General features: G+C 48.7%; 1 protein-coding gene across 1 annotated transcript; it reads right to left on the bottom strand.

Moving 5' to 3' along the window:
• Nucleotides 1-233: 233 nt before the first annotated feature.
• Nucleotides 234-1,226, bottom strand: GPR3 (G protein-coupled receptor 3). Its single transcript, XM_066638802.1, has one exon. The coding sequence runs from the start codon at nt 1,224-1,226 to the stop codon at nt 234-236; it is 993 nt and encodes a 330-aa protein (XP_066494899.1).
• Between the last annotated feature and the right edge of the window lie 12,124 nt (nt 1,227-13,350).

Below are 13,350 nucleotides of genomic sequence, written 5' to 3'. Positions count from 1 at the left end.
TCTCAGGCAAAAACACATTTCTTAAAAATGCATGAATAAAAAAATATGATATTTTTCTCTTTTCTTCCATAATTTGAAAATAAAACTTTGCCTTTTTACACACATGGGAAAAGGAAATTAGGGATGCTGTGATATTGCAAATATTCTAAAGTACTGTGCAAAAGAGAGAAGGGGGGGAAGAGGAGGAGGTTATTTGCAAAGGGTTTAAGAGCGGGGAGGAGGGAAGAGATTGTTCAGACATCACTGGGAGACCTGGATCGGAAAGGCATGGTGGAAGAGATGCACCCACAACAGACAGCCCACAATACTTTCTGGATTTCTTGATTCCTGAAGGCATAGATCACAGGGTTGATCATGGAATTGTAAGTAGCTGGGAGGATGGTCATGTAGGTGTAGAGAGCTGGGTAGGTGTAATCTCCCAAGAGGCAGTAAATAGCAAAAGGCAACCAGCAGGAAGCAAAGGTCCCCAGGATGACAGCCAAGGTGGAGATCCCTTTCCGGGTGGTGACGTAGTGCGAGGTGGCCAAGAAGTGTCTCTGGAGGGCAATCTGCTGGGCATGCCTGCACACAATCTTGCAAATCTGTACATAGAGCTGCAACATCATGGCAAAGATCATGAAGAAGGAGATGGAGAGGATGATGAGGTTGTTCTTGGTCAAGGGTTTGACAATGCTGCAGTTAGAGTCGTCCTTCAGGCAATTCCAGCCCATAACAGGCAACAGTCCAAAGCAGATGGAGATGCCCCAGGTGATGATGAGCATAATGTACGTCCTGGTGACTGTCCTTTCGGAATAGTAAGTCAGTGCATTGTAGAGGGACAAGTAACGGTCTATGGTGATGGCTAGGAGGCTGCCCACACTGGCTGTGAACGAGGTGACCAGGAGCCCCACTGTAATGAGACTCACTGCCTCTGACTCGATGCAGTAAATGAAGGCAAAGTGGAAGATCAGGCCCAAGCCGGCCAAGAGGTCAGCAGTAGCCAGGCTCCCAATCAGCAGGAACATCGGAGTCCGAAAGGCAGGTGTGTAAAATATGATGGCCACCACAATGGCATTCTCACAGGAGATGATGGTTCCGGAAATGCAAAGCACCACATCCCAGGGATTCAAGGGGAGGGGAGGAGCCTCGGAGAGAGACAAGGAATCACTGCTGATGTTGCCACTGGGCACAAACCAGCCCGGCTCTTGCTGTTCTTCTGTGACATTGGAGAGCGCGTCCTCCTTCATGGTGACTGCCTGGGAACTGCAATGACAAGAACAGCCAGTCAAGCTTCATCTCAGGCACGATGGAAACCGATGTGCATTTGTGAGTGTTTGGGGGGGGGGGCGAAAGGAAGGGGGAAAATCTGGCTCCAGCTATTCTGGTGCTAGAATTCAGCACAGGGACAAACTCACCACCTTTCAACCATGAAGGTTAATGAGAAAAATGACGACAGAGAGCAGGCAGGACCCACGCAGGCCGCCTGTGATTGCTGCATGCTCCTTATCGGCAGTCATTGAGATGTCTATTGCTGCCTAGTGGCTGTGTCCGTTTGCCTTTTTCTCCTTCCTCAAATAAAGCCATTGATCAAAATAAGCCACCAACGCCCACCATTCTCTCTTGTCAACATCAGATTCCCCCCCAATGACATCATTCGATTGCGTCGGCTGGGGTCATTCATCCGTCATTCATCCTTTCTACCATCATCATGCAGACATACGCAGCCCTCTTGAAACCACCGACTCTCAAAGTTGACAAGAGCTAGGTTTGGTCAAGGAGACTGTGCTGGGTGGGGGAGGGGGGAGAAGCTACCTTAAGTGACCCTGAGTCATTGACCATTTTGTCATGTCGGTTTTGCCTTTCAAAGCAGAGGGCTGGCACCTGCCAACCCGACCCCAGCCTATACAAGCCCAAACAATTTTGTAACCTTTCCAGTACTGGTATTCTCAGCTAGTGCCAATGAGATGCCTGCCCACCGTGACCTGCAATGAAAGGAGAGCCAACCAGGTGGCACTTGTCCTTTATCAATCACTACCCAGGTGCAGAGCTAGCCTTCTGGCTGCTGCTGGAGACAGGACTTGGAGGGGGGGTTGGCTGGATGACTGTACCTCTTCCAATCCCTCTTTTGCTTGCTTGCTTGCAAAGACTGATATCTCAGCTCCCTCCACGCCATGCCAAAAGCAAGTGCAATGGGTTTTGCTCACTTTCTGCCGAACGACACGGATGTATGCTGGAGACAGGACTTATGGGGGAGGGGGGGGTCTGGGTGAATGCAACTCATCCAATCCCTCTTTTGCTTGCTTGCAAAGATTGATATCTCAGGCTCCATCCATGCCATGGCAAAAGCAGGTGCCATGGGCTTTGCTCACCTTCTGCCAAAGGACATGGATGGATGGATGCTGGAGACAGGACTGATGGAGGGGTGTGTGCTCTGGCCGAATGCAACTCTTCCAGTTCTTCCAAACTCTTCCAATTTGCTTGCTTGCAAAAGACTGATGTCTCAGGCTCCCTCCATGCCATGCCAAAAGCAGGGGCCATGGGCTTTGCTCACCTTCTGCCAAAGGACTTGGAGGGATGGAGGGATGCAGGGCAGGCTGGAAGAAGAACTTGGATGCAGGGCAGGTGGGTGCTCTTTGGGGATGTGGGGGGTCCTGTCATGCGGGCCAAGGAGAGAAGGGGGTGATCACCTACCCTGTCCAGAAGAGGAGGCTGCTGCCCAGCCACTGGGGCTGGCTTTAGGGCGCCTGACGGGATGGCTGGAGGAGAGGAGGGCGCCCCTCTCACTGCGGCTGCTGCATGGGCTCCTGCGTGCTGGGCGAGGGCTGCAGACTCCGAGCCTCCGCTCCAGCCGCGGGGAGTGGGACGCCAGTTATAGCCCCCTTCAGCCTCTGCGGGTGACTCAGACCAAAGGCTCCGGACTGGCAGCCCAGCCCTTCGCTGCCCTGACGTCAAGGGAGGTGCGAGCCAATCACCTGGCGGCGCCGGGCTGCATCACAATGGGGCTGGGGCTGGAGAATTCCATTCATAAAAACAGTGGCAGGCGAATCACAGAGCCTGGCTGGGGCTGGGGGTGCGTAGCCATCAGGTGCTTCCTGCCCCCTCCCCCGCTCCTCCCCCACACTCTGCCCTTCCAAAGTCCTCTGTGGCTGGAGAAGGGGAACAGGAGGATGCTGCAGGGGGGCAGGGGCTCATCCTGCACCAGGAGGAGCGCTGGACTGGAAGCCCAGGCTGGGGGCCAGAGGACTCCCATCGCAGTGGGTTCATGAGAGGGCTCCCCCGAGTCCTCCATCATCCCATGTCTGATTTTAGGGCCATGCCCTGAAAGAGGGCTCCAGGAACCCAGGGCCCCATCCTGTCCAACTTTCCAGCCCCCAGGGAAGGAACAAACATTCCCCTACCTTGAGGAGGCCTCTTGGACTGTCTAAACCACCACCACCCCACTGCAGGATACAACGCACAGTCCCTTGGCAGAACTGCATCAGTGCTAGAACGTTGGATAGGGTTGGGCCCCCAATGCAGTGGCATAGCTAGAGGGGGTGCAAAGCACTTAAGTTTTGCAGGGAGCCTCGCCACAGCATGCAAGTCAGCTCTTCCCTTTCCTCTTTGGAGCCATTCCGGGCTTTACTAACACCACCTGGAATGGTTCTGAGGGGAGGGCACTTGCACACAGGGCCTCTGAGAGGAATTTTGTCAGGGGCTACAAAATTTCTTTTGGGCCCCTTTGCAAAGTGGGGGGGGGGTGAAGCAGAGCAGGGGAGGGTGGTGCTGGGTGAGCAGAATGGGGCAGGGAGGGGCAAAGCATGGTGAGGGGAGGGTAGAGACAGCTGGAAAGGTCTTTGGAGCCCAGGTCTACCAACCCACGTGGCATCAGTAGTGTCCCCAGCATCCCCAGTCATGGTAATGTCCCCAGCGTTCCATACGTGCAACAAATCTGAGTAGACAGGAAATTGTCAAATCCCAGGAAATTTCTGGGCCCCCTCCTTTGGCTCCTGGGCCCCCTTTTTGCCCTGGGCCCAGGTACAAATTACCCCCTTTACCCCCTCTCCTAGGCCCTGCTTGCACACTGCACTTAGGGTCCCTGCGAAACATAGTGCTTTGCACTCCCTCTAGCTACGCCACTGCCCCAAGGTGTTCTAGCATTCTTTATCTGTAGTGCATCCTGCAAAAAAACAACATTGTGTTTGTGTGTGTCCAAAGATTCACTGGTTTTATTATGGCAGGATGAGCAGGTACAGCCAAGAACCAATGGCATCCAGCTGACTCTTGCCTCACTAGATAGCTCACTGTGCTGCAAGAAGTGATTCCTTTTTAAGCAGTGAAGGGCGGTGGGTAAGCAGCCCAGCCCAGACAAATAGCTCACTTCTGATCCCCCCCATGTTGAAACCTGTGGTAACCTGAAGGAAAGGCACTTTTCTCGTGCTCTGTGCTTTTCCTATCGCAATCCTCTCTCTCTCTCTCTCTCTCTCTCTCTCTCTCTCTGTGTGTGTGTGTGTGTGTGTGTGTGTGTGTAAGAACATAAGAAGAGCCCCTCTGGATCAGGTCCACGGCCCATCTAGTCCAGCTTCCTGGATCTCACAGTGGCCCACCAGATGGCTCAGGGAGCACACAAAAGACCACAAGAGACCTGAATCCTTACATCTGGCATTCTGAGGTAACCTATTTTCTAAAATCAGGAGGTTGCACATACACATTGTGGCTTGTAATGTGTGATGCATTTTCCTCCAGAAATTTGTACGGTCCCCCTTTAAAAGCATCTAGTCCAGATACCATCATCACATTCTGTGATCAAGGAGTTCCACAGACTAATTACAGAGAGAGAGAGAGAGAGAGAGAAAGAAAGAAAGAGAGAGAGAGAGAGAGAGAGTGAGTATCTCCTTGCTGTCTATGGCTAGAATGAGAACATTGATGTTGCACACTTTATTTTTCTTTCAGGAACATGCCCTATGGGACAAAGTTCCCTCATTCCTTACATAACATAAGAACATAAGAACAGCCCCGCTGGATCAGGCCATAGGCCCATCTAGTCCAGCTTCCTGTATCTCACAGTGGCCCACCAAATGCCCCAGGGAGCACACCAGATAACAAGAGACCTCATCCTGGTGCCCTCCCTTGCATCTGGCATTCTGACATAACCCATTTCTAAAATCAGGAGGTTGCGCATACACATCATGGCTTGTACCCCATAATGGATTTTTCCTCCAGAAACCTGTCCAATCCCCTTTTAAAGGTGTCTAGGCTAGACGCCATCACCACATCCTGTGGCAAGGGTCACTTAACTCATCAGTCAGGTGGGGCCGTTCGGGCAGCAGTATCTGCCCAAGGTCTTCTGCCGTGAAGACAGATGCAAAGAACTCATTTAATTTCTCTGCCATCTCTAAGTCTCCTTTTATCTCCCCTTTCCCTCCCTCACCATCCAGAGGGCCAACCGCTTCTCTGGCGGGTTTCCTGCTTCTAACATATTTGAAGAAGCTTTTATTATTCTCCTTAATGTTGCTGGCCATGCGTTTCTCATAGTCTCGCTTGGCCTCCAGTATCACCTTCTTACATTTCTTTCGTCACAGCTTATGTTCCTTTTTATTCTCCTCATTAGGGCAAGACTTCCATTTACGGAAGGAAGCTTCCTTGCCCTTCACAGCCTCTCTAACTTGGCTGGTTAGCCATGCGGGCACCCTCCTGGATTTAGTGGAACCCTTCTTTCTTTGCGGTATACACCTCTGCTGGGCCTCTATTACTGTTGTTTTAAGCAGCCTCCATGCACTCTGGAGAGATTGGACTCTTTTTACCCTCCCTTTCAACCTCCTTCTAACCAGCCTCCTCATTTGAGGGAAGTCCGCCCGTCGGAAGTCAAGGGTTTTTGTTAGAGTTCCTTCTGTTTAGAGAAGGAGCCTGTTTAGAGAAACACCTGTTTAGGTGTTTGTTAGAGTTCCTTTTGTTAGAGTTCTTTCTGTTAGAATTCCTTCTGTGTCCCTGATACTGTGAGTATCTTTCCTCTGGTCTTACCAGTGTAAAGGACCCTAAAGGCATTTTGCTGTTTTTGATTTAGAACAGGGGTCTCCAAACCCCGACCTGGGGGCCAGATGCAGCCCGCAGCAAGCCTCTTTCTGGCCCATGGCCAGCCTCTTGTCCCCTGAAAGCCTCTGGCCCAGTCAACTGAACATAACCATAACTGTGCTCTGATTGTGTCTGGAGAGTGTTCTGAGGGCCAGAGAGGTTGAATGAATGAACCCATTTATTCACTCATCTAAGTTCCATCTCTAATTTATTTAAATTTTATATTTAAATTTTTTTCCCGGCCCTTCACACCATGCCAGATATTTGATGTGGCCCTCTGGCCAAAAAGTTTGGAGACCCCTGATTTAGAATAACTGCCTTTTATCCTCCTAGGTGGGGATGGGATTGCCATAGCTTTCTTTTCATGCTTCACATCCCCAATGCTCCTTGTTCCAGCCCCACTGTTATACAGCCTTTAAAATTCTGACTGGATAACCTACTTCCCATCCCTGGCCCCCTCTAGCTCCACAAGGATTCTGATCTTCTTGGAGGCAAGGCTGAGAGGAGCTGTCCCCACCTGCCCTCCATCTCTCATCATGCTTCTTGCCCAACTCGGCAAGAGTTGCATCTCTGATGTAGAGATGGATGAAGAATATGAACATGCATGGAGTATATGAAAACAAGCCAAAAGTTGCAGACTAAAGCCTTACCTGCATTAGCCCCCCCACCCCCATATAGCACAAAGCCTTAAGCAAGATTTTGAGTGCACCAGAACTCTTCATCAGGTTAGATGTCAAGTATGTGGGGGGAGCTGGATTTATTTGCTTTGTGCGATGTCCAACCTGACGGAAGGTTCTGGAGGACTTGACAATTTGACTTGGTGGCAACTGGCCTGGCTGGTTAATGAAGGCATTACTAGACTGTGGGTTCTGGATTTTTTTTTTTAATAGGCTAATATTCCTACAGTACCTACAATTTTGTAACCAAAAAAGTAACAGCGTACACTTGGATGGATAAAGCATTCAGTAACTGGGGGAGAGCATTTAGAGGACATCCACAGCAATTCTTCACCAGAAGGTTTGGGACTGGGGAGAATGAGTTCCATAACCATTTCTGTTTCTTATCCCCACAGCCCAGGCTTCCACTTGGCTCCTACTTGTCCATCTTGGTTACAGGAAATAGGGGATGTGTAGCTTACACATTTCATTCTTCACAGTAATGGCAGGGTTGACCTTCAGGAAAAAGATATCTTCTCTCTCCCATCTCCTCACCCACTTTGCTGGAAGTGACAAACCAGCTCAATTCTAGATTTTTCCATACTATCACCAGGCTGCTTGGGATCTGGTTGGCTTGGCAAATCCTACTGAACTTGCCTCTGTAGGCAGGGCAGACCCAAGACCTCCTGTCACCTGAGGTGGTGTGCCAAATGCTGTCTCTCCTTACCTCATGATGTGTCAGCTCCTCCTCCTCCTCCCAATCCCTGTACTGGAAAATGAGGAGGGAGGGCAGAATAGAAGAGGAGGTATAAAGGAGAGTGACACTAGCCCACCACTCTCTTCTCCCCCACACTTCCTGTTCTACTAGATTACCATCTTCCTTTTTGAATCCAGGGATTAGTGGATTCCTGTAGAGGATTAGTAGAGGATTAGTGGAAGTGAGTGGGCTGATAGACATGGATGCCCCAAGACCCAATAGGAGTTCCTTGTTCCAGCCCCTGCAGGTCTGGAAAAGGAGTTCTTTGGTCTGCTGCTCAAGGCAGCTGCCTCAGTTGGCCTTGTATATGGGTCAAACCTTGGTGGCAGGAACTGGTCACCATTGGAGGATGTAGGAGGGAGATGATTTAAGGGATTGTACAATCAGAATTGGCTTTGAGAATCAACTCAGAACACTCCCAGCCATGTAAGTGTTTGTTCCATTGATCTTTGGAGAATTTGGATCACATGTTGTGAACATTTTGTTCCGGCACCATTTATTCATTTGGAGGTCTTTTCCCACAAAAACAACAATGCTTTGTGCCTGAGTAATTGGGAAACAAGGAACTGTGACTGCCTTGCTGCTGTAATCACTGCCTATTTATCAACTTAATCTCCAGGTAATTGCTGCAGAGTCCCTTCTCTCCCCCCCTTCATTAACGGCATGACATCATTTGTGCTGTTAAAGGGTGGCATGCTGGTTTGAATCCAGAATTCAGGTATGATGTGACTGATCAACAATGAGAAATGAGATGGTGAGAAGGCCCAGTACTTGTGACAGTCCTAAATCTATTTCTCTGAGGTTAGTTAAGCCAGTGGCTCTCAAACTATAGGGTGGTCCTTTCTGTGTGTGCAAAACACTTAAAAGTACAGGGAGGGAGAAGATCCTGCAGCAGAATGAGGCAGGGGTACTTTCCTTTCACCACCAGCAGCTTAGCACTAGACAAATGATCAAAATTGCCATGCTAGGCATGGAAGCTGCAGAGAGGTTGGGAGCTTCTGACCTCTGTAGTTCATCCTTTAGGGAAGGATTTTAGGAGAGGAGTAAAAAAACAACAACTCTGTTTAACTCTACTCCTAATGCCAGTGTTGGATGACTCCCCTTTGGAGGCAATGAGAGAAGTACAACATCTATTGTACCCTTAGGTGTCTGAGGGCCCAATCCTAAACTGGTGCTGAGCTCCAGTTCAGCACTAGGTGTCACAAACATGGCTTGAGGCAGTATGTCCATGACATGCTCTGATGCACAGTCAGCACTGGTAGCAGCCCAGAGCCGGTCAGCACTGAGCCCAGCGCCAGCCCAACACTGGCTGGAGCTAAGTAAGAGCTCCAGGCGGTAGTGAGGGCCTTAGGGTGGGGGGGGAGGCATTTGAGGTGGGGGGAGGGCAGGGAAAAGGTGAGGTGGGGAGAGGAACCAGGGCAAGAGAGGAGGGTGGGACTGGCCAAGATCTGCTCTGCCGGATTCTGAAGTCTGCTCTGACAAAATAGCTGGTCAGACTTGAGAAGCCCATTGCAGGGCTTGAGGCTTTCCCCAAGGAGACCTATGGTGGCCTCAGCAGTGCCGCTGGATGCAGTGGTAGCCATTTTGGTGCTACTGCACCCAACAGAGCTGCCACCTTCAGGATTGGACTGTGAGTGTGCCCTAGTTACACAATGTCAAGTGTCATCCTGCCTTCAGAGTACCAGGACAATGTTCTGGGCACAGCTGCCAGAGTCCAAACAAACCAAATGATGCACCTTTCCCACAGCATCAACAATTGGGAAGTTCTCCTGCGCGAGCCTCACTGGAATGAATGGAAGCTGCACAAGGGCAGGGCTGTGTTTTTGCCAGCTTTAAGCCAATTGGAACAATTGCTTCCAATGGGACCTACACCTAAGGGAGGTCCTGCATCAGATTAATCTACTCTAACTTGTATGCAATTTTATATTAAAATGTGCTTAGATTCATGCATGTTTAAGTGCATATTTTGATTGCTTTCCATTCTGCCCAGCAGCTCCAATTGGGCCCTGCTGCACCTAAGGCCAGCCCTGCAGTTGCCATTCATTTCACTGGGACCAGCCTCCTAGAAACATACACCAATAGTTAGCTCTATCTGCTTTCTTGCCCCACTATCCATGAGATGGTTGCCTGACCCTGCCATGTGATAAGACCACCTTTGGTATGGGAGGTATAGCAAGATGCCTCATTGACTTTTATTGCTGCCTAAGTTACCTACACCAGGACAGACCTCTGGAGTCATCCTTAAGAACATAAGAACAGCCCCGCTGGATCAGGCCATAGGCCCATCTAGTCCAGCTTCCTGTATCTCACAGCGGCCCACCAAATGCCCCAAGGAGCACACCAGATAACAAGAGACCTCATCCTGGTGCCCTCCCTTGCATCTGGCATTCTGACATAGCCCATTTCTAAAATCAGGAGGTTGCACATACACATCATGCCTTGTAACCCATAATGGCATTTTCCTCCAGAAACTTGTCCAATCCCCTTTTAAAGGCATCCAGGCCAGATGCCATCACCACATCCTGTGGCAAGGAGTTCCACATACCAATCACACGCTGAGTAAAGAAATATTTTCTTTTGTCTGTCCTAATCCTCCCAACACTCAATTTTAGTGGATGTCCCCTGGTTCTGGTGTTATGTGAGAGTGTAAAGAGCATCTCTCTATCCACTTTATCCTTCCCATGCATAATTTTGTATGTCTCAATCATGTCCCCCCTCAGGCGTCTCTTTTCTAGGCTGAAGAGGCCCAAACACCGTAGCCTTTCCTCATAAGGAAGGTGCCCCAGCCCAGTAAACATCTTAGTTGCTCTATTTTCCACCTTTTCCATTTCCACTATGTCCTTTTTGAGATCTGGTGACCAGAACTGGACACAATACTCCAGGTGTGGCCTTACCATCAATTTGTACAATGGCATTATAATATTAGCCGTTTTGTTCTCAATACCTTTTCTAATGATCCCAAGCATAGAATTGGCCTTCTTCACTGCCGCCGCACATTGGGTCGACACTTTCATCGACCTGTCCACCACCACCCCAAGATCTCTCTCCTGATCTGTCCCAGACAACTCAGAACCCATCAGCCTATATCTAAAGTTTTGATTTTTCGCCCCAATGTGCATGACTTTACACTTACTTACATTGAAACGCACCTGCCATTTTGCTGCCCATTCTGCCAGTTTGGAGAGTTCCTTCTGGAGCTCCTCACAATCACTTCTGGTCTTCACCACTTGGAAATGTTTGGTGTCATCTGCAAACTTTGCCACCTCACTGCTTAACCCTGTCTCCAGGTCATTTATGAAGAGGTTGAAAAGCACCGGTCCCAGGACAGATCCTTGGGGCATACCGCTTTTCACTTCTCTCCATTGTGAAAATTGCCCATTGACACCCACTCTCTGTTTCCTGGTCTTCAACCAGGTTTCAATTCAGGAGAGGACCTGTCCTCTAATTCACTTACTGTGGAGTTTTTTCAGTAGCCTTTGGTGAGGGACCATGTCGAACGCCTTCTGAAAGTCCAGATATATAATGTCCACAGGTTCTTCCGCATCCACATACCTGCTGACATTTTCAAAGAATTCTATAAGGTTAGTGAGGCAAGACTTACCCTTACAGAAGCCATGCTGACTCTCCCTCAGCAAGGCCTGTTCGTCTATGTGTTTTGAGATTCTATCTTTGATGAGGCATTCCACCATCTTACCTGGTATAGATGTTAGGCTGACCGGCCTATAGTTTCCTGGGTCCCCCCTCTTTCCCTTTTTAAAAATAGGCGTGACATTTGCTATCCTCCAATCCTCTGGCACCGTGGTCATTTTGAGGGACAAGTTGCATATTTTAGTCAAGAGATCAGCAACTTCATTCTTCAATTCCTTAATAACTCTTGGGTGGATGCTATCCAGGCCTGGTGACTTATTGATCTTTAATTTATCAATGAGGTCTGAAACATCTTCTCTTTTAACCTCTATCTAACTTAATTCCTTGGTCACGACGGGCCGTTCAGGCAGCGGTATTTGCCCAAGTTCTTCTGCTGTGAAGACAGATGCAAAGAACTCATTTAACTTTTCTGCCATCTCTAAGTCTCCTTTTATCTCCCCTTTCCCTCCCTCACCATCCAGAGGGCCAACTGCTTCTCTGGTGGGTTTCCTGCTTCTAACGTATTTGAAGAAGCTTTTATTATTCCCCTTAATCCTTGACCAGTAGGACACCTTTCTATATCACATAAAACTTTGATACAAACCAATGACTGTCTGTCTGTTACATGTTTATCCTACCCTTCTATCAAGGAGAATGTACATAGTCTCCTTACCCTCATATTATCCTTATGGCACTCATGTACATTAGGCTATAGCGATAGAAAGTGACTGACACCCCCCCCCCCCCCGGTCCTGTTCAACATTTTAACTCTTCTGCTATTCAGACTCTCCTTATGACGAAGGTCCCAAGTTAAATGGAAGCCCAATTTTCAAGGTGAGCAAGGTGGACAACAATTAGTTAAGTAACTCATTCTTAGAACTTTTCTGGGGTGTGGGGGAAGATAGATTCCAAAATAGAACATTCTAATTGAATTTATGATGCATCATCTGTCCTCAGGTTGTTTTATTTAAAACCAGCCACTATACCAGTGAGGCAAATGAAACACAGGGATTCTTCTCTTTCTCCAGCTGGTGCTTCTGCCAGCGGAATATCAAACAGCACAAGTTATATAATAGCCCACTGCAAGTCATACATGTGTAATTAGATCCCACCAGAGCAAGCAGGTACACAATGGAAGGAACTCTCTTTCAAGTATTTTCAGAAGGATATCTTTAACGCACCCATATGCTTAATTTTTTTTATTTGGTCCTGAAATAAAACAAGGGATGTTCCCTTGATTCTGCTGTCAGTGCCTATGAGAAAGGCATACAGAGGCATCCACTAAAACTGAGTGTTGGGAAAGTTAGAACAGACAAAAGAAAATATTTCTTTACCCAGTGTGTCATTAGTCTGTGGAACGCCTTGCCACAGGATGTGGTGATGGCATCTGGCCTAGATGCCTTTAAAAGGGAATTGGGCAAATTTCTAGAAGAAAACTCTATCTCTGATTACAAGCCATGATAGGTATGTGCAACGTCGTGGTTTTAGACGTAGGCTACCTCAGAAGACCGGATACAAGAGAGTGGCACCAGGACGTAGGTGTCTTGTGGTCTTGTGTGCTCCCTTGAGGTATCTGGTGGCCCACTGTGAGATAGAGGAAGCAGGATCAGATGGGCCTTTGACCTGATCCAGCGAGGCTCTTCTTATACGTATTCTAAGAATCTCTGGGTTTTGCCTGATGCTGAAGAGATTTGTGTTGCACTGAACAAGGCAGAGGAGAGAAGAGAGAGCTGTTGCCTCCGAGAGAGGAGCTGTCTGTGGTGCTGAACATCTAATTTTTCTTCTGCCCTCTGGACAAAATGAGTTACTTGCTTCAGGGCTTATTTTATGATGAAGAAAGTTTAAGCAGTCGTGGGGGGGGGGAGAGATTCTAGTGGGGGAGCCTTCCCTCCTGCCTTGGTCTCACCCCCATCAACTTTAAGCTCTGTGTTATTGAAACTCAGCACTTGTGATGTCCGCAGTTTTTGTTCCCTCAGGTACTCAGCCCTGTGGCTTCCAAGGGAGAGTGAATTTATATGGCATTGTGGTTTTTCTGAATTATGGGGAAATGTGGAGGCTCCAGCCCAATCAAGTTCTGAGTTAATATAATTAAAGGTCATTTCTTTCCTGCAACATGCAGCCTAGAAGCAGATTGAATGGCACAGGGAATATGGAGAAGCAGGAATCTTGGAAAACCAGAAACTCTCTCTTGGAGTCAAGAGAGCATTGTGAAGGGATAGGGTAACAATGGCTCAGCAGTGTCAAGGCCAGTTTGGGTGGCTGGTTCAACTCCATAACACA

Source organism: Tiliqua scincoides, chromosome 10 (assembly GCF_035046505.1).
Source record: "Tiliqua scincoides isolate rTilSci1 chromosome 10, rTilSci1.hap2, whole genome shotgun sequence".
In the NCBI taxonomy this organism is placed as follows: domain Eukaryota; kingdom Metazoa; phylum Chordata; class Lepidosauria; order Squamata; family Scincidae; genus Tiliqua; species Tiliqua scincoides.
The sequence above is the reverse complement of the archived record's forward strand: the minus strand, read 5'-3'. Positions and strand labels throughout refer to the sequence as shown.

Coding starts and splice junctions, on each gene's coding strand:
- GPR3 (XM_066638802.1), bottom strand. CDS start 1,226: ATGAAGGAGGACGCGCTCTCCAATGTCACAGAAGAACAGCAAGAGCCG.